General features: G+C 48.4%; 1 protein-coding gene across 3 annotated transcripts in view; it reads right to left on the bottom strand.

Annotated features, from left to right (window-relative positions):
* cmpy (crimpy) overlaps positions 1-22,147 on the bottom strand; it is a 164,655-nt gene that overhangs the window by 127,409 nt on the left and 15,099 nt on the right. For all 3 annotated transcript variants that reach the window (XM_076365272.1, XM_076365274.1, XM_076365273.1), the window contains exons 4-5: positions 12,657-12,881; positions 6,560-6,604 (exon numbers count right to left, since the gene is read on the bottom strand). In XM_076365272.1, the coding sequence (XP_076221387.1) occupies positions 6,560-6,604; positions 12,657-12,881 (270 nt within the window). The remainder of the gene's footprint in view (positions 1-6,559; positions 6,605-12,656; positions 12,882-22,147) is intronic.

Raw genomic sequence — 22,147 nt, 5'->3', positions numbered from 1 at the left:
AGCTTCAAGGCCGAACTATAGGTAGATGTATCCGCGATCCGTACAAGCGCAATTCGTGACCCGAAATCGAATCCCCGCGCTGCCTCCGATTCCGATCTGGATCCAGATCCGGTTTCCGGATCCCAATTCCGACACTGATCTCGGAAACTCTTCCGCGACCGAGATCCCCCGCAGTTCCGTTAATTGGACGCCGAAGATTCGAAACGAAATCGCCGGACGTACCGCGCGTCGATCGATCGACTCCGGCCATTTTTTCAAGCGGCGAGGGGCTGGACGGCCGACGACAACCGATGTAATTAACTTTAAAAGTAAACTACGTAGCTACCGGTACAAACGTGTAGGCTAATCCGATGAATTCGCCTCGATGGTCGATGGAACCAATTAACTGAATTATCGGAAGCCCATTAACCGAGAAGCGTTCGAGTCTGACTAATGCACTCGCGTCGAAAACGTGCTTTAAATTCGACGCTCGTGAATTCCTTTCGCGCGATTCCAATAAATTCATTCGACTGCCTTCGAGGCGGCGCGCAACGCCGCGCGCAACACTGAAGATTACCATCGGAAACGGGATTACTTGTATCCACCGAAAGAGCCTCTTCGGCAGCGAACAGAAATTTCAATGAGGACCGTGCTCCTCGCGTATTCCTCGGCTCCGCGTCGGACGAAACACGTCGATGAAACTCGCGAGTCGCATTCTTACCGAGCTCTACAAAGTGCATCTTCAAAAACCACTCGGAAATGTCCAACGGACTTCGGAGGCTAGCGCCATGCATTACAACGCAACGAAACACCATTGACTATCTCAAAAAATAAGTTCGAAGTATACAATAAACTTGTTTCAAACTGACCTTCAACCAACTAACCTTTAACCAACTAAGTTGAGCTTCTTGAAAACAAAGGTTAGTTTGAAACAAGTTTATTGTATACTTCGAACTTATTCTTTGAGATAGTCAATGGTGTTTCGTTGCGTTGTAATGCATGGCGCTAGCTTCCGAAATCCGTTGGACATTTTTGAGTTAATGTTACTCGGCGAATGTTCAAAGTCGAAAATATTTCATTCTACATTTTCGACTTACTCTTTGACGTAGAGTCAGCCACTATCCAGTTGCGACATTGTTACACGACACTTTGCATGGTTGTATCGTTGCATAGTTCGGTCGTTGTTAATCCCTCGAGCGTCGAGGAGCATTGTCTCGGAAGAAAGATCAACGGTTCGAGGCAGCTGACGCGGATTCCCCTACCCTCCCCTACACGTAATTCCATTCGGTGCTATTAGCGAATAAGACGGTCTCCCCGCGTCCAGGGGACTAACTTTTTAAAAGGCGGCGAGTAAACTTTCCTCGGCGCGCTTCCGATTCCTCTTTCCCGAACAACCGGTCGTTTCATCGGGTACTACACCTACTCGAATTTCCCCCGGGGCCGATGGAAGGCGATACACTTTTTCGATTACTCTCCAGAATACATCCGTGCCAAGTTTCCGCGCCGGGCTGATAATAATCGACGAACAGCGGTTGTCCGATGCTCGTCCCGGCGGAAAGACGGAGCGCTCGGGAGGAAATATCGCGGGAATAGCCGCGGCTAAGGCGAAAATTCATTACAGAAGGAAACCGGTCCGGATAAGGAAGAAGAGCGGACTAATTCCAATTCGACTAACGACATTAATCGAACTCCCCTTTGCGTTCGAGTAAAGTTTCGTCGCCGGATCGCCGCGAAAGGCGAAATTTTAACGGAACTCGGTCCTGTAAGGAATGTATCCAGTCGAGAAAGAGTAAACTGATCCGCGCGACTCGAAGACAGTTCCCGGACTTTCCGGGCGATTTCGAACTTTCGAAATTCACTTAAATCTCAAACGATTTTTTAATAGAAAGCCGCCTTCCATTTAACTTCCCGGTGGATATAAACTTTGTTTTCATCGATAGCCGCGGCCGCGTTCCACTTTTTCCCGGCTTTCGTTCGCCTTCATATCCGTTCGTTCCCCTTTTGATTTTTTTCGACGGTTCCTTTCATCGCGAACGCGTAGGAAGTACCGTCGCGTGAACGGCTCCGTAGGCGACGCTTCTCGCTCGCGCGACTTCTATTTCGCCGCAGCCAACTGGAACCGTCTTTTCTCTCCCCTTTGTGCCTTACGGTGTACTGTACCGATAAAAAGAGTCGTTGTCATGGAACTCGGGACAATCTGTTCATTTTATCGGCGCAAATATGCTCGTGGTTCGTGAACGGAGCCAACCGTTGACGCGGATCCCGTTCTCGTGAGGATTACCGTTTCCCCGAGCAACAGAAATACGCGAATCCGACAATCCAAGTGTATATTTCCCGCATTCGCGTCGATAAAGGCATCGCCTCGGTTCTTTTCTAACGCGTCCGAGCTTTCCTTATTCCCCGCTGTATTTCGCGACGATCGTTCCTCGTAACGAAATAAGAACGATCAATCGAGTATTCTATAACGACACGAAATTCACTCGTTCCGGAATTGACTTGCGGAAGCGGCAGCGTTCGCGACGTTCCACCCACCGTTCTTCTATATACAATAATATATAAATAAAATCGAGTAAATCGAATAAAAAGCGCCAATAGACATAGGTCGAAATCTCAGTAGTTCCTGAGATAAAAGCTTTGTTTAAAAGAAAATCCATCTGAAGGTCACATCACGGTCAAATATCTTCCACCGTGGTATATAATATTTCACACCCTGTAGCTTTTGTTCAATGCAAAGTTCTATATACAATATAAATGAAATTTATATATAGATAAAATTGAGTAAATCGAATAAAAAGCGCCAATAGACATAGGTCGAAATTTCAATAGTCCCCGAGATAAAAGCTTTGTTTAAAAGAGAATCCATCTGAAGGTCACGTCACGGTCAAATATCTTCCACCGTGATATATAATATTTCACACCCTGTAGCTTTTGTTCAACGCAAAGTTATATACAATATAAGTGAAATTCATATATACATAAAATCGAGTAAATCGAATAAAAAGCTTCAACAAACATAGGTCGAAATCTCAATAGTTCCCGAGATAAAACTAGGCCTCGTTTAAAAGAAAATCCGTCTGAAGGTCACATCACGGTCAAATACCTTCCACCGTGATATATAATAATCCACGCCCTGTAGCTTCTGTTCGACGCATCGTATCACCGATATCTTTCGAGAACATTCAGCGTCCCCATTCCCTGTTCATACACTTTTCAAAACAAAACCCATTTCTACCTCGGTAACTATTGAATTTTGTACCAATGTTTACCGCGTTTTTTTTACTCAGATTGGCGAGCTGCAGGCGCCCTAACATTTGCGCTGTATATTTTAGAAGCGCAACGTACACGCGTGCGTGTGTGTATAATGGTCGTTTCATTTTTCCCCGTTGTCTCGACGAAAATGAAACTCGCAGCTGGTGACGTTCGCGTTACACGGGAGCCCCGGTTGCCGCGCGTAGCTGGAAAAGGGCAGAGCGCAAACGATTCTAAACAAGGCGCAGCCACCCCCTGGTTCGCGAACGAGAAGTAAGGGAACTACCGAACTACTATCGACTGCGGAAACTCGAGGCATCCCGGAACTCCGTAAATACGTGGAAGACGTTCCGCGGACGTCCACGTGTTTGTTAAGAACTCGAAACTGGAAAAAGACTCCGATCCGGAATTGTATTTCCCGGCGATTCGCCGAGCGTGTTTCGGTGCCACCGGTACTAACGAGTCGCAGAGATTCCCGTCGGAAACTCCTTCTCTCTCTCCGAGGAGAATTAGGTTGAACGCCGACGCGTGCTGCCGCCGTATCTTTTTTCTATCTCGCGGCGAGATCAAGAAACGGAACGCTTTCGTCTAAATTGGGAGATATTCGAGCGACTCGGCTGAATCGTGCCACCCGGGGCGAATCCTTTTCGTCCAATTACCGTTCCGCCCCGTCGAGAGACAGACAATTCTTTAATTCGCGAGCAGCCCGGACGGGGCCTTCGGGTCCCGGTGTTCAATCGGAGATGAAATTCATCGGTGCGACGTTTAAACCGGGAATCCAACAATTAGGCGCATACACGTACCGGCCGTGTACGTCGAGAGCGGGATACGAGATTTAACGAGAAACGGATTGCGAGCCGGGCGACCTCGACTCCGAACACCCGACGAACCAATTCCGTTGGATCGATCCGATACCGCAGGCGCGAACGAAATTCTTATCGGACTCGGACGAGCGACTCGCTCGACTCCGCCGATGAATGGACCGTCGAATGGACGGCGGACGACGACGCGGAACAACGATTGTTTCGCCGCGTTGTAACGGGACAACGTACTTACTCGGCAGACGGAAGTTCTTATCGGGTGTTTTACGAGGGGCTGAGTCGACTCGCTACGCCAAATGAAATCTCTTTTGGAACCTAGCCGAGCGAAATCGTTTAGTCGCTGCTTTACCTTGGCCTTCGTTCCTATGGTCGTCGGAAACGTTACGGTATACTACCGGGATGCTAACAGAAGCTAAAAGTGCTCTTTGAAGGTGGTTCTAAACCCTCAAACTTCGATCTAGTTCTTTCTCGGGATTAATCAACGTCATTGTCTGACAGAAGCGTGGAATTGCTAGAAGTATGCGAGAATTGCATATGTCCAATACATACATATATATCCCGCGAAATTCTGTTATAATCGTTACAGTATCCTACCTAGATGGTAGCAAAAGCTAAGTGTTCTCTTAAGACGAGCCTAAACTCTCAAACTTCGATCTAATTCTTTCCCAAGGTTATTAAATGTTACCGCCTGCCAGAAACGTGGAATTCCTAGAAGTATGCGACAGTTGTACGTGTGTTCCACACACACATACCGCGAAATCGCACAACAAGTGAACAACCCTTTCCTACTAAATCGAATTAGTCGCTAACGCCTGGTGGATCCAAACTGCCGCCTGGTTGACCCCCGCTCGCGACACCTTTCCTTCGCCTCTCCGAATAATTCGATTCCGTGCTCATGCACAGCCTCGACTCGACTCGACTCGACTCGACTCCCCTCTTGGCGCGTTCGTTCTAATCTTCCAGCGGAAAACCAAAGAAACTGGTACGCTCTTCCTATTGAATCGTCCGAGAAGAAAACGCGCTCGTTGCTTCGTTCTCGGTAACGGGAATTATATAGCTGTCTTCCGTCCCTCGTTAATTTCTTTGACCATCATCGATCAACATATTTCGAGACATCTAGTTCGATGCCGATCGCGACTCATTTCGAAACACAAGAAGAATACAGATCACCTTTAACCAGTTAACTGTGGAATTTAAGAAAAACCTATGATTCTGCAATAAAATCGAAAAATGGAGCGTGTACTGGTCGAACGCAGGACGAATGCACGTAGAGTATACTTTAATGAAAGATCAAAGCGAAACAAAGAAGAATTACATGTTCATGTGAAAAAATAAAGAATTCATCGCCGAAAGGATTAGCCCTTTCCGGACGAAGATTCTTCGAAATGTACGAAACCTTCAACAGGCGAAACTAAATTATCTACCAATTGCATTATCAATAGAAAAAAAAGAAACTTCGCGCTGCCTCTTGTTGTTTGAGTAATTCAATCATTCGTTCGCGATTCAGTCTTCTTAACATGAACATTTCAACTCGCCGAAATGTCGACATTCGTCCAAAGGGTTAGTATCGTGTCAAGCTTTACAATGCCGTGTATACTGGTCAAACACAGTTAACCGGTTGAATCGAATGCGATCCACCGATCGTTTCAGCACCGATTCCAAGCTCGCCTCGTCCGGTTACTGTCAACCTCGTAATCGTCGACGTTGACGCGGAAGTAAAAGGAGGAACAATAACCTGACACAAGGTCGCCCCTCCTTCCGGGGCGCATGGAAAAATAATGTCATCGCGCGCGAGCGGCTTTGGCCGTTCGATTGAACAAATTTCATCGGCGATCAAAAATATAATTGGATACAATACCGGCGGATGAGAAATATCTCGTTTCCATCGGCGATATTAATAACCGTCGATCGATCCGCAGAAACGTGGAAATGGTAAAAAAAGGAAGGGCCGCGCGTAACGATCTAAAGCGAAACGGGATACGTTCGGAAATAAATTCCGATGTATTATCATCGTCGAAACGCAACGAGCACGGCCCTACGGAGGAATCAGTGGTACAGAAAATATTGAAAATCGTTACAGCCCGGAAACGGACGGATGGAAATCGACACGCAGGATTTACGCTTACGTATCCCGAATAAACGTCGTCTTTCCTTTTTCCGGCGCGACTCGATTGCTCGCTGTCAATGAGCTGAAAAACCCGTGTTCGTTTGCAGATAGATCTCCAGTTAACTGTTCGTTACACTTTTGTCAATTTCTGTCTCTATTCCGACGAACAGAAATAACAGCAGGAAACAACGAATACAAGCGATCACAAAAATTATACGAAGAATACTTCGGTTCCACCGTAAACGCGTGAACGGCGTGAAAAGTGTATCTCCGTGGTTCGTAAACGAAAGGTGACCCCGATCGATTTCACTCGAATCTTTCGAACCCGATCGTCGATGAATGCTAAACACGCCTGATTGAAACCGTTCCCGGAAACTTTTTGAGATCGAGCAAAATGACTCACCTTCGACGTCGTCCGCCACCGTATCTCCGGAATTGAAGCGGTCATCTGAAACAGAAGTTGATCAGCGTCAGCCACGGCTATCGTCCGCTTTCGTTCTTCCACGGAAGACGCTCGGGGCGAACCGATCGATCATCATTTTTCAGGATCTTGGACGCGCCTCGTTCCCCGCGAGCGCGATACGTCGATCGCGAGACAGCGATGCAGCGTCGGGTATTTATGCGCGTATCTCATCGTCGGCCGATACGGTATCGCAACAATCCTGACGGATTCCCACGCGTTCCGTCGATCCGCGATTAATACTTTGACTGCCAAGCAAACACTCATCGAACCCATGCAGTTCAAACAGCTCTCTTATCGCTCTGTACGAAAGAATTCACACGTTAAGCGTCATGGAAATATTAACCGACTTTCCGTAGAGTTATTCTTTTGTGGCTAAGAAAATCAAGAAGAATTAATTACTCGGAGTGACTATCCTTGCATTACACTATTATCAGCTTAGTTACGTTAACATTAAAACTAAACGAGTCGGAATTACCCATATCCGACGTCTTTTTGCGATTACTAGAACAGTAACAGATGTTTCTTTGAGAAATTATTAAAGAAATTGGTTTACCAATACGGAAACTGAATTGTAGATGAATTGAACTCTCGATTGAACTCTGAGTTTCTACAGGGAAATCTGAGAAAATCGATTCAACTGCTCGGTAGTTCTAGTGTTAATGAAGAAACTAAAAAATGAAAATTCTGTATAACGTCTCTACAGTTTTCCTTATTTTCATATATCCTAGAGAATTCGATTCATTCGGATGACGTGGCAGTCAAAGTGTTGAAACGTCCGCCCTCCGAAAGCACGCGATATTCTCATTGAACCAATAGTACAGTAGTTCGCGGCTCGAATTAACGGTGAATCGCTCGAAAAGCGTATTACCTAGAACTGTTCGGAAATCGGTATATCTAGAGCAGTTGATGGTCCGAGTTATTTTCAGCCTCGGATCGAGAACGTTTTCGTTGCAGCGCCACGCTACACAGTTCGCGTATCTACAGTGCAACTCTCGCGTTAGCTTCAGCGACCACCGAGTTGAAAGGTCACTGAGGCAAGGGGATTCTTCCACTCACGATGTCTAGCGAAATGGCACAGCGACGAGAGGTGTTTCTCCAATTTACAATTCCATATTTTCGATTGGTTACGAGTGACCGTATCAGCGAACAGTAAACTAACAATGAAAGATATCAGAAATTGAAAAATAAAATCAAAAGAAAGCTAGGCGAGAAAGAATGAACATCGATCAGAATTCTTCAGCCATCGAGTGATCTAGCAGTAAGTACAGTGGTCTCACGTTAGCCAAGTCGATCTTCGGTTGAAAAGTGAAGAGGAGCAAGGAGAATGGACTCATGATGCTATGTATAAGGCTGTGAGTACAGTTGAGAGATGACTCGATATCTAGCGAAACGGTACGAAAGATCTAGCAACGAAAGATAGAAATTGCAAAACAAAATCAACAGAAAATTAGACGAGAAAGAATGAGCATCGATCAGAATTCTTCAGCCATCGAGTGATCCAGCAGTAAGTACAGTGGTCTCGCGTTAGCCAAGTCGACCTTCGGCTCAACAGTGAAGAGGAGCAAGGGGATTCTTCCACTCACGAGGCTCGAGCCTCGGCGCGCGCCAATAATGACCATACCGCCCGACAGCCGAGCGTCGAGTGGAAGAGTGCCCTTGCTCCTCTTCACTTTTAAAGGCACGATCGCCTTGGCTAACGCGTGACCTCCAGTGAATGCGCATGCAGCGGTATATATGCGAACGCTATCTCCGAGGAATCGTGCGGACGAATCATAGATTACGAGTTTACCCGCACTTAAACAACTCGATATATCATCCATTCGCAGACGTTTATCGCGCAAATACTCGAATGGATTGCCGAGCGGCTAATGTGGCGAGTAAATTTTGCGTAGCGTCCACGCGAATCCTAAACAAACGCAAAGCTATCCGGAAGTAGTCGAGCTAATCTTCCCCGGGCAACCGTCGCGGTATTTGCCATTAATATTTGCGAACACGTAACTGCTCTTCCCTCTAATCGACTCGTCCGTCCGTCCCGCGTCTTACGTCGCCGCCCGATGATGCTGTATCGGGTTGGCCGAGGGATCGGATAAACCGCTGATATACACCGCGCGTATACGCGCTTACCCACGCGGCGAATATGCACTCGGCGCGATTACAAACGTCCAACGCCGCGCCGGTTCCCCGCGCGGAAATGTAAATCGGAACCGAAGAGAGAAAAGTCCGCGAGTCGCCGCTCGGCTCCTCTTTCCGCCCGATAAGCCCCCCGAAAGGGATTAACCGAACTGGATCTCGCGATCGATGAAACGTTCGTGTAATGACCCAATTATCGAGTTATTGGTTACTCGAGTGTACCGAGGAAGGTATGCCGAGGATAGACGGTAATCTTGCGGTAATACCTTCCTACCTCCGCGATTACTGAAAGCGGGATCAACGATTGAAAAAGAAGCCCGACCATCCGCGCGGAGAGAGCAAACGTATCGGGACGAGGGGAATTGTTAGGTTTGGCACGTCGGCTCGGATCAGACCTTTTAACTTCAGGGAGATCTGACCGAAAAAATTGGTAGGCGGTAACCGAGCGAAGATAACGGGCCGTTACGATGTTTCGCCGTATCGGCGGGTCGAACAACGATTGGACTCGAGACGTGAGAGGAGTGGTTACGCGGGGAAACGAGCCTAAGCAATTCCTAAGGGTGCGAGACATCTCGGGATCCCTGACAAGGGTCTTTCCGGTCGTTCGAACGGAGTCGGCCGCTTCCCATCTGGAAAACCAATCCTGAAGATTCTTTCGCTCCCGGTCGACTCGTTTGTTCGACTCGTTTGTTCGACCGGCTCGCGAGGGTGAGATCCGCGGAGACCACGGATTCCCCGCGAATCGCGGAGACGGCGAGCGAGTCTCGTTAAACGGCCGTTTAGGCAATCCACGCATCGATTAGTTTCGAAGTTGGTTTCCACGTGGAAACGCGGCAACTCGACCCGACTGCGAACTGCTGGAGGAAACGAAACCGAAGCAATAGACTAATATCAACTGAAACTGAAGTTGTTATAAAGTCGATCTAACCGTCGAACTCGCGCAGCCGTTGCGCGCGGCCGCAGTGTACGTTACAAAAGGCATTAATACCCAGAGGTAATAATGGGGGGACACGAGAACGTTGACTAAATTCTGGCAATAACCGCGGAAATTAACTTCGTTGGCCGGCCGGGCTTCGCGGAACCTATTAATGGCCAGACCGGAAAATATTCCCGAACCGGTCGATGCTCGTTCGAGATTATTTATCGGAACGCGTTACGGGGGGCCATTCGAATGGAAAATCGTCCCCGACTACACGGCTACTCATTTCGTTAGCGGTTCACCTATTCCGCGCGGCTCTTTCTTTCCCCTTTATCCGCGAGGAAACGGTCGGCCGGAAATAAAGAGATCGCTCTATTCCCTCGAGGCGTCGCGAGAGCTCGCGCCACCGAAAAAAAATTCGAGACGTCGCGACGAGACGCCGGAGCTAAAAGTTGCCGAGCCAACCGGCGGCGCCACGCTCTTTTGTCCCTCCGGCCGGCGGACTTCGAAATTTTAGTCGCGCGTTTAACTCCGCGAACGAACAATCCGTCTGGTCCCCACCCTTAAAGTACGTACACGATTAAAGTTCTTCCGGCGAATCGAATCGAATCGAATCGAACTTTCCGCGCCGCTGGAGGTAACCAATTTTGTTACTCGCTCGCTAACAACTTCGTTACACGCTGAACGCCAGCTGCGCCAGCGTAGACCGGCGAAAGTTGGACTCGATGAAAAGACGGGGCCAACTATTGATTCCGCGGCACCGTGCCATGGGCACGACTGCAATTATTACCAATTTATTCGATAATCGATACAACCTCGGAGGAAAGCATTCATTCCGGCCCCTGCATTTTTCATCGCGGCCCGTCGCTGGATCGACGATCACGTAGATCCGCGGGGGAAGCGATCTCTTGTTCTTAAATGATGTTTAAGGTCGCATCAACCGTTACGACCATCGTTTCTGCTGCATTGTTTACCTCGGCGTGTGCTTCTTTTATCGATTGTATGGAATTTCCTGTCTCTTAATCCTTGGCAGTCCTATGTCGAGTCAGACTATTTTATTGCAACCTCTACCTTTTAACAATTATTCTATATTTATCTGTAGTATCGCAATTGTAACATTCAAAGGTAACATTTCAATGAGTCCCAAATATTCTTGAATAAATAGAGCATCATATTAAGTAATTGAATGAACTAACGTCGAACCTCAAAGTGAGAAACCGAGAGCACTTCGAACAAAGGGTTAAGGTTCTCGTTTACCAGTGGCTCGACGCTGCGGTTGGCACGGAGATTTTTGTGTTTGGCAACGGAGAAGCGATCATTGGTTCCAGTTGTTTCGAAACGAAGGACCGAAGGAAACGCGCGCGTTCCGAGTATCGCCCGCCCTCGCCTGTCTCCTCCGTCGACGTTTTTCTTAGCGCGCGTTCCTCCTTCCGAAAGCGACTATTTATATTTTCTTTTCATTAACGGTGGACCTCGGTCCCGTTATTTCAGCTCCGCTTCCCTTTCATATATTATACTACACCTAGGCGAACGATTATTCGCATTTCCGTTCCGACGCCGTGCCGCGGGAGTGCGCGCCCCGGCGCGTGCATCGGCCAATTAAATAAAATTCGAGAAGAATATTTGATTCGGCGCAAAATTGCAAGCGTTCCCAATGTTCCCGGTGCCTCGAATATTCCATAGAACTATAATAACAGGCGAAAATAACAACGGTTCGCCGATCGATCATGGACACGCGTTATTAAAAACAATGCCGAGCTCTCTTTTGCCGAGTCGCCTCGCTCGGTTCCTAATAACGGCGGAAAAGCCAATTTTTTTCGGCGCATTCGAATGTTCGCGTCCACAATGGAATTTTCGATATGCGACTGCCATTTTAATCGGATGCCGCGGGTAATTTTACGAACGAGCGGCCCGGCGACGGGGGAATCGAGGAGATTGTGTAAGGGACAACTCATTGTTTTCGCGTATTATATACTGTATGTCGACGACTCGATGACTGGCGGACGACAGAAGAGAGGTCTCTCGATATTTATGGTTTCTTTGTAGTTTTCACTTTGTTTCGAGTAATTGTATTGACAAGTAGCAAGTTGGAATCGATGATGGGATATAAATTAACCAATTACACCTGCGTAGCTATAAATTTATGATCCTCAGCCTATCGAGTCGTGGACGGACAGTGCGTATCATTCGCGAGGTAATCGTCGGTAATGATGGAAAACCGGTAAATGAACGATCGCGAATGATTTCTAGGGGTAATCAGTAAAAAGCGGACAGGGAAAACGCGTACAATGTAAAACACACAGTTCATAGGTCGTACATATATGCATTGGACAATTGTAAAGCAAAAGCAAAGTCGAGGTGCTTCGCATATTCATTGAATTATTACAGAAAAATACTTACTGTTAAAGAAAGTATTTATTGTTTTGCAATTCTTCTTAACCCTTTGCACTCGAAAGGTTTCCACTGGAAATATTCAATATTCTTCGATGAGACGATGTTCTTTGAAACTAATTAACGAGGAAGCATATATAAATTAAGAAGTTATTTTATCTCAATATTCCATATATTGATGCATCACGCAAAGCTTAATATTATATGTAAGACTTTATAATTTTGCAAATCAAATCAAGTGGTGACTGAGAGTCACCTCTCGAGTGCAAAGGGGTGAATATAACAGTTCTCCGGTGATTTATTAGGGGTATTAACGACTGCTGTGCATCCAGAAGAGATTCACTTACTTAATAAAGACCTTTCAATTGTACAATTTGCATACGTACTGTTTATGTGCGCGTTTTACGTTGATTCTTTCCGTACGCACTCTTTCTCCGTGCGTTTTCGTACAAGTGAGTATTTTTCCGTACGCATTTCTCGTCCGCTTTTTCCGCGTGATCATTTCTAAGGTAACCGCGCTCGTCCAGCCGGATTTCGGAATCGACACGAAGCAACGAGTACATAAATGTTATCGAAGGAACGACGGAGTGTACTTACCGTAACCCATTTTTGCGATCAAATTGAGCTTGCACTCGTACGGCGTCTGGTACACGTAAGGTCGTGGCTCGTCCGGACACCAAGGTACCGGCGGTCCGCAGACGCATTTTCCGGTGACCACCGTAGTCCCGTTCTCCCCGGTGATTCCCTCGGAAACCAAGTTGCATCCGGACTCGGACATTATCGGCCCGTGCGGACAATGCCTTCTCCATTTGCCCGGAATCTCTGGAAAAATTGCACGAGATACGGAGAATGACGCGGTTCTCGAGTACGGAACGAAACGAAAGGATCGGGGGACCAACGGAAAGTTTCGTCGACACGATTCGATTACCGAGCCCCGAGTGAACGTACACTCGAGCGGGACGACGAGCTCTTAAATTATCTTTCGGATCGCCGAACGGGCCGTAGAAATCTGCAACGTATAAATCACCGAAACATTTACGTTCGACGAGACGTTGCACGTTGCGATCGATTAATCTCGAGTCGAACGGAAATCAATATTGCTCGGAAGCTTACTCTCCTCTTTGGCAAACCGTCAAATAAAATGTAAATAACGACGGGGAATTCACGTGGTTTTTTTCTATTAACCGCAACAGTCGGATCGTGCGAACAGTCAAGACGCGGAGATCTTTGAAGACGACTCTCTCGCAGCGTGTAACTTGTAAACTTTTACTTTGACTTCAAAGAAATTCTTAGTACCGTTTGAATATTAGTGAACGCATTTGTGAAAGATCAATGAACATCAATGTTCAGATTTTTAAAGAGGCATTCCCGAATTAAGCTTGTAAGCTGTCGTCTCGAATGAAAACACTCTTAAGAAGTAGGTAGCTGCGGCTAAATTTACGGTTGGCGATCATAGTAATGAATACTGAAATACATCCGACAAGACAGACCTGATTCGAATAGATTCCAAAAAAGTAATATAACAATTCGAAGAAATAGCCTGTATCCCAAGTTATTTTCAATTCCTTAAATAATCTAGAACACATTCCTTCCTCGAATGAGAAAAACGACATTTAAGGATCGAATGATCCCTCCGTTCCGTAAATACTTCAGTTCCCCAGTTACGAATAAGATCAAATAAAAACGCTACACGTATCAGCCAACAATAAATCAACCTACATAAAAGTTCCCCGTTTCCAAACCAATTCTCGCCGAATTTGTTCCGATTCTTCCGAGAATCGACTCGCGTTTCAGGCGAATTCCCGTTGCAGGCAATGCTCGCCGATACCGATCGCGGGAAGTCCGCGCGACGTGGGTACGTACGCGGTCGGCAACATCGGTAAACGGGCCGGGCACAATACGTGTACGTCGGATCGAACTAAGGCTTCTATCGCGGCTGCCGGGAGAATATAACGCGGTTCCCTAACGCTGGCCGGTACACACGCGCTAACGTCGAATTCGTATTCAATTACGAGCGCGGCGGAAAACCGGATGCCGATCTTGCCGCGAACAATGCTCGAACAATGCGCGATCGGTGCGGACCCGTTCGCAATTTCGGCGGGGAGGCGGGTAACAATGCCGATCGAAATATCGTGATACGAGGCGATGGAACCAGCCAGAAAAGTGTCTCTCGCTTTTATAAAGTGCGACGAACGGAAAGGAGCGCGGCGGGGAAACGAGGGGCGGCTCGAAGTTATTTGTTGCAGAGGGGGACGTAACTTCGCTGCGAGCAACTTGGCGGCAGAGATGCCCCGCGCCGCGCGTATCCATGCCGTATCCGTACTCTCCCACGGCGCGCCACGCCTCGCCCCGCCGTGCCGAGTCGTCGATCGATAAGTTTAATAATCCACAGTCGACCGCCCCAGAAATCGAATTTGCTGATCGGTTTACCGATCGACCGTCCGCGCCGAAGCAAACCCTAAACGCGAATTCATTTCGAGTTAATGGTCCGAATGCGCTTCCGGCTAATTGGCCGTGGTTCGCCGAGTACACACCAAGAGAGCGAACGTTTCCGACCGAATCGGCCGCCTTTCGGTCAAGAAAATCCCGAATCCTGCAAACCGCCGTCGAAAATGATCAGAAATTCGCGGGATCATCCCCTATCTGCCCGCGAATCGTTAAGGGATCACGTTCGCCGGGAGTCCGTCATGGTTTCCGTGCCGAAGTTTACCGCGAATACGTCCGGCTTTCGTTTCGTGCGGATAGAGAGAAGCACGGACTCGTTGCCGGTGAACCTCTGACGGATAAGTTCGTTAATGCGTTATAGACGCGTACACGCTCTCGATCTTTGGAATCTGACGTGCGCCGCGATGGCAATTATCGCGATTAACGCTGGATCTACGGGGATTCGACGGATATTGAATGTCTGAAGCATTATTCCGTAACAATTTCAGTTAATGTGGTTGATGCAACTTTGCGAATACATATTATAATTCTCTATCCTTGACACACTAATTCCAGTGACCTATATAAAGTGTTCTAGGAACGATAGAATGTAGTATACAATAAATATCCGTAAATCTAGCGTTAATACACGCGTTTCAGCATTTTCGAATTTGGTGAAACCAAGGAATCGGAATTAGAGTATGATCGCAACCGATCGTTCGAACGAACATAATGCATCGATCTTCGAACGGTCAAAAGAAGATCCTGTGTACGTGTTCCCGCTGAGAGCATTCAGCACTCGAAAGGTTAACCCGAGGAACCTCGCGTTCCCGACTAAGTAACGCGAAATTCGAAAGGCTGCCACAACTCAAATTGCAAACAGCGAAGTTCGGTACGGTGATTTCGATGGAAACCGCTCCATCGCGGTCGGAGTGCTTCGTTGTTCCCCGTTACGAGCACCGTCGTTCCGCGCAAAACAGGTTAGAACATCTTCGCGGCACGCGGCAGACTCGAAAGCGAAGAGTCTAATGAACCGACGACGTTCGCACGGGGAAACGGATTCGCGGGTGGCTGTGGAAATTCGTCGTGTGTCGCGTCTGCGGACGCCGCGCGGAACGATGTTGCCGGACAACGGAGCCCAGATTTCCGGTTACCGAGTAAATAGCGTTATGAAAAATAACGGGTGGCGGTGCCAGCCGCTAAGTAAATTACACGCGCGAAACGACAGCCGACTTAATCAGTCTGCGCACGTTTCGCGAGAATCGTGCCGCGACATCATCTGCCAGCGGAAAACGCGAAATGGAAAACGGGAAGCTGGGACCGGGAAACGGGAAATGGGAAACTGAAAGCGGGAAACGTACACCCCGAGCTCCGGCCACCGAGCACGCGTTGTCTGCGGATTTTCGCAAGTCCGTTCGCGTGCGTAGCGGAAAAAAAAAAAAAAAAATACATACAGCGCGGCATCAAAATGCACCGTCCGGCTTGACAGCTATTTGTTTCCCGTCCCGACGTGGTCGTCCGTAACAATTAAACGAACCGGAAACTAGAACTATGCTTTCTCATTAGCCGCCGCGCGAACAATGATCGATGATCCGACGTGATTATAAGCTTCGCGCGCATTATTGTTTGTTTGTTTTCGTGATTTAATCAAACGCCGAAGAGGATTCCGTAAAATTCCCGACGCGCGTTGCGCACAAATTATTCCGCTCTCCGCGGAGCTCATCATTCCCGCCGTCGCTGGGAAACGGAGATAACGAGGTACGCGTAATTCAGGTCGCGGGTACTTATGTTCGATTCGGGCCTTAACCGAACCGCAGAGTTTCAAAGGATATTTCAGCGCCTGGCCGGCGTTGTAACGGTATTTTCGTAATTAGCACCGGTATGATCTGCAGGATTAGTGCTCGGCAGTCATCCTCGGCAGACGAGGAGCGAGTTCCCTTGGAAAGTAACGAAGCCCGACGGTCACGCAGCTGCGACGCGACGTGTTTAGACGGGACAATATTAATGCAATTACAAAACTTGTTTTTAAGGGTTCTTTTGTGAGTGGAACTGTTACCAACGCACTTGAGATTCTTCTGATTAAAACCAGACTAAACATGGCATACTTCGACTGGTTTCAGTTCTTTGTTTCGCAGTTAATGTCTTAGAAGCATGAAATATTCGGAATGACTTTGAGAATGTTTCACTTGAATATCATAATGAGTGTCTGAAGAAACCGAAAATGATCTATTGTTACAATTTCACGGATTACATATCAATTCTATTAATTCTCGATCGTTCTAGCGTTAACTCGCAATTTACCGAAAGAAAACGGGTCGTCGCAATTTATAAAATCAGCAAACATGTTCCGAAGCACATCGTGTTTGGTCTCGTTGTAATCCGGGAGACCTTACAATTCAATTGGTGAAAGCGAGAAATAGAAAAGTTCAACACTGCATTAATACCGCCTCATTCCTCTGTTTGTTTTGATCGTTCCAAAGTTCGAGTCTCCGCGCTGTCCCTCTCCACAGAGGACAAACAGAGGAGCTCGGATCTTATCTCAACTTCGAGTCAACGCCGCTGCACGATTAGTGCTCAATCGCAGTCCCGATTTTCGGGTACCAATTTGGAGAACACTGTAACGTTTCTCTCGTCGCAAGGAAAAATGGGTCGATCCTTAGCGTAGAGAGCGCGGCGCGTGTGCGAGCCAACGATTCCTGTACAAGTCATGAATGTTTCAAAAGCTCGGCAGCCATGAGGCGCGCGTTTCATTTCGAAATTTCTATTTTTCCTCGGCCCGAAGTGAACGGTTCGAGAGGTGAAACGGAACGATCTTGTTTCTACGGTATAAACGCGAAGGAGTCTCGATATGTCGTCGCCGTGGAAAGTTTCAGCGAAGAAAAGGCGGCGTTCGTTGTCGCCTGTCTGCTCGGCACGGCGGATCCGTCGACCGATAATTCCGTCGGTTGAAAGTCGTGCCCGAACCGACGAGGGGGATATTACGTGGAAAAGATGCGGGGAACTCCTTGCACTCGGCTCGAACGAGCAGCCTAATTTCCACGGAAGTTCCCGAGTTATTCTCTTTGCGCGCGGGGTCGCGGTGCATTCCAATTAACCCCTCGAATCGAGTATCGCTCGCTCCCCGGCTACGTCCTAACCATCTCCTCCGGCCGCCTCGCCTCGCCTTCCGATTATGAAACATTACGAATCGCATCTGCGCGGTAGCGGCGACGCTAAGCACCTTATCCTCGATCCGATTCGGCTCGGATCGATACGAAACGAAACAGAAATGAAATATACGCGTGCGAAATACGTTCCGCGGCCACGCTGCAGTTTCCGTGACACGTCGGATATCACGGTTTACCCGTGCCCGGCGTGCCCCGCTCCTCCTATCAGATTTAAAATCCCAAAATCCATGCAACGCGTTCGGGTCATCCATTCGCGACGCGACATCGTTCGCCCGCACGGTTGTCTCTCGCGTCGAATATCCGCCGCTTTTTCACCGGTACGCGTAGCGGCAAGCAACGTCAGTCGCCCGCCACGCGAGACGAAACGAGACAAGACGAGGGAGAGTCTGTTCCCGCAGTAATTGCAAGGTTCGCCGAGGTCCCAGCGGCTCACGCGAAATAAACCGGGTAATCGATTGCGAGCGTACACGGGCAGACAGTCTGACTATAGACCTCGCGGAATACGCGACGAATGCCTTGGCTTAACCGCCCTGCGACGCGCACACGCGAAATTGCACGATTCCCTGGGACACCGCCGCGTCACGAATAACACCGATATCTCCGCCGGTCACCGTGCCAGCTGTCCTGCGGTCGCGTTCCTGGAACGAACGCCGCTCGGCCATTCTCGTACGCGAGCGACTCGCGACACCGCAGCCTTCGTTCCCGAGATTTTTCCCGCGGATCGCTCGGAAATTCTCTCGCGCGGCGCCTCTGAATACCTTTTGAACGCCCCGAACAATTCTAAATCCCATTAAATGCCGCTAAATGCCTGGTACACGGGTCGAAGCGGGAAATTATTCCAGCGTAAAAACGTATCCGGCAGGAATATATCGAACGAATTACCGGCGCGAATCGAGCAACGAGCGCGCAATTCGGAAGCGGATCTTGCTCGCGAGGCAGGCAACCGTGCACAGACGCTGCGGCACCGCGTAATGGAAGTGCGCCGCCCGGTTGGCGTACGGTGCACCGCGGTTACATCGGTGCTACTCGAACGACGCATTTATTCGACCTCCTTCGTTTCTCTGTTCGTTTGCCCTGCGGAACCGATACAACGGCGAGCACACGCCGCGCCGCCGGCAGCCGCGTCGCTCTAATTTCGACTCGAACCACTTGCCACTGCGCGGACCGATCGCGCGTCGCGACGCGGCGTGGCGCGGCGCGGCGCGTCGTTGCGGCCTTATTAATTATCGAAGAATTTCAATCGTTCCAACTTCCTCGCGTGGAGTCGAAGCCGCCTAGAATTTCATCGCGGCAGCGACGAGGTTCGAAAGTAACGTCGGCCACGTATTTCTTGGCAGCCGTTTCGCCGCGGACGAGGACCCCTTCCGTTGGCGTGCCACGGAAAACATGGTTCGATTCGAAAGAGAGAACGGCGGAGGCAACGACACGCCACCGGAGTTTGTATGCGCGGGCCGAATCGTGGCGGAGCGAGCCGACGGTGATCTATGGACTTTCGTGGCCGTGTATTCGTTCGTTCGTATAGAATAGAATTCGCGGGGAGCACGGTTACCGGTAGCTACCGTATACGAATAGCTGTAGATGCTCGTAGGCGAACCGTTGCATAGGAATGCCATCCAGCACCATGCTCGCTTACGAGCCATTCTCAAGATTTGTTGCCCGACGTTGAGAAACTGGGCTTTCCCGGTTCGCTCGCGTTCCTGCCGCGCCGTTGTACACCGGCCTCGGCTGGCTTTCGACCCAGCTTTCAACCCGGCTTTCCGAAAAAGAGTTAAACCCCGTTTCCTTTTTCACGACGAAATTCCAATCTAGTCGCTCGCGCGCGTGTCATCGTTAATCCCGGTACTAGTTATTCCCCCGCGATCGGTCGTTCTTCGCGATCGTATCGTCGTCGATCTCTCCCATCGCGCGGTCCCGGAAAAGTACGACGCGCACCGCGACGCATCCTAAACTCGGTGAGCGCGCGTAAAATAAGTGAGACGAATAAAATAAGTGAAATAAGTGAAATACGTAAAATTATAGTATCCCCGGCCGAACGCGAGCCCCGGGCATTTCTACTCGTGCGACTCGTATTTTTCCGCGCGCGAGTGTACACGCCGCGGGCGTGTTTCTGCATTACTTCGTATATAAATCTACATAAACCGTAAGCGCGATACGTATACGGTAAACCCGAGGCGAAACGACGCAAACTACTGTTTATACCAGGGACCGCGGACCAGCGGGGGCTACCACGGACAACCACGTACGCCGTTGGTCCGCGCAGTCGAGTGTGCGAGCGTGTGCGCGACCCGACGCGGCGGCCGTCGCTGAAAATGGACTATTCTTGGTTTATTCGATTCGAAACGAGCTCCCCGCCCCCCGCGGACGGTGGCCGCTTTCATGTCCGTCCGAATCCTACTTCCGACCGCAGACCAACTATTACGCAACCCTCGCGATTTTATCGCGGCCTCTCTGGGAATCGAATATCCGGCCGCCGATACGCGCGGGCACGTCTTCCAAATCGATCGATCACCCGCCGCTTTCTTCGCCGAAACGGTGAGAGCTCCCCGTACGTTCGACGAGGGAACGCGTTATCGTCGTTTTAACGAGGGACCTCTGACAGCCGATCCGGCCTCGCGTGAAGTCCTCTGTTTCCCGTTGTTCTCTTCACTTTACGATTGTTAAACGACACCGGAGTGCGGGTATACGTAAGATGGCGTCTAACATGGAGCAGAATATTTGCGGAAATAAATAGCTCGATGCGTCGGTTACCGTAGGAAACAGTTTGTTAGTGGTGGGACGCGGTCGTGTTAACACAGCCAACCGAACTGGGAGATCTCCCACTTTTCACTTAGCAACTTGCCTTTTATTCTGTTTACTTTTTGTTGTTTAGTAAGTCTTGAAGTGGGATTATTTGCAATTCATCAAATACGGTTCTTGTTTTTATAAAACAAAGTTTTTAACCGCGTTAATTGTATGAGTGCAATTAAAGATAATGGGAGAGGTTGTAGTTATAGTTCTTTTCAGACGGTTTAGCATTGAATGCGAAGCATTATTGTGCTTGGTAGGAGTTCTCTGAAAGACGAGTTGAATAGTTAAATTTCTTAATAGACGTAGACCGGAATATTGTACTTTTTTATGATTTACTATCGGACGTGTTTGTCGGATCAAAAAGAATTTGCTGCAAATTTATTTGAGTGTACATTCTTCGTCACATATCATTATGTTGCACTTCTATTTTACGGTGGCAATTAGTCAAATGATAATAATGGGAAAAAGTGTATCTCATTATGTTTATGGAGAATGCAGTGGTCGCGATGTGTTATTCATGTATCCAATGTATAAAAGAGGGAAATTAACATAATATAAGTTCAAACAGGTGGAAAATTCATATAATTATCCTCTTTAATGCTATAAATATTCATTTCCCGTGATAAAAATGAGCTGTGTTTACAAATTACCTAGGCCAAAACATTTAAAAACATTTAAATTTTGATATCATTATCGTTTTTGATTAGCGTATGAATATTCATAAACATCTTCGTGTTTTGGCGCAAGTTTCATCGGAGATAATGCGTATCTCCTTCGGCGAGCTTTTCAAATCAGCTGTTTCATATTAGGTATCATTATCCTACATACATATTTACTTAGGCGAGTATTATCCGCATCCCGGAACGGGCCCTAGCGGAAACCCGCTCGAACTTCGAAACGCGCGGACACCGAGCGTGAAGTTAACGAATCCATGAACCTCTAAGGTTAACCTAAATACACCTGACCCTTGGATTCACGCGGACTTCTTTCACGCTGTAAATTGGAACACTATTTACGCGGTAGTTTTCACACCGCATCTCAATTTCAGCGATCCGAATTCAGCAACAGCGAATAAAATATACTTTTCTTTCCTACAATGTCATTATTATTCCCTTTGTCAAGCTACGCGAAACAAATATGTATTTCTAAAACTTACACCAGCTTTCCTCTTCAATATTTTGCTTCCTTGTACCGACAGACTACGCGATTTTCGTTCGCGTAAAACGAACCCACGCGGATCTTCGCGTAAATCGAGGTTCAAGTGTGGATTCCATTTTACAGCATAAATTACAAAGCAAGCGATCTATCGCGAACAACCAGTCGATTCGGAGAGTAAGGCGAAAAAGCTAGTTTGCGGACATTCGGCGGAAAGCCGGCGTCGTAAATGCATCCGAATCGCTTGGAAGTGTGCGGCGAGTCGCGATGCATGCGGTCCGCGCGAGGACAGTCATCCGTTGGTTTGCGTAACACCAAAATACGAGCGAGCTCGAAATGGAAAACTCGGGGAGACAACGAAATGCGGGGGATTCGAGCGAATTCATCCTCGAAAAGTGGTCCGCCGCGCCACTTTCGCCGTTCCGCGGCGAATCCTGTCCTCGCGTGAGGGTTTTCTCCCCTGGAAAAGCAAACGAGTCGGGTCGCCGCCGCGTCGCTGCATAAAATATAACGGATGAAAGCGAGCACTCGCGCCGCGCCTGCGGCCCCCTCGAA

The sequence above is a fragment of the Nomia melanderi genome, chromosome 2 (assembly GCF_051020985.1).
Source record: "Nomia melanderi isolate GNS246 chromosome 2, iyNomMela1, whole genome shotgun sequence".
NCBI lineage: Eukaryota > Metazoa > Arthropoda > Insecta > Hymenoptera > Halictidae > Nomia > Nomia melanderi.
The sequence above is the reverse complement of the archived record's forward strand: the minus strand, read 5'-3'. Positions and strand labels throughout refer to the sequence as shown.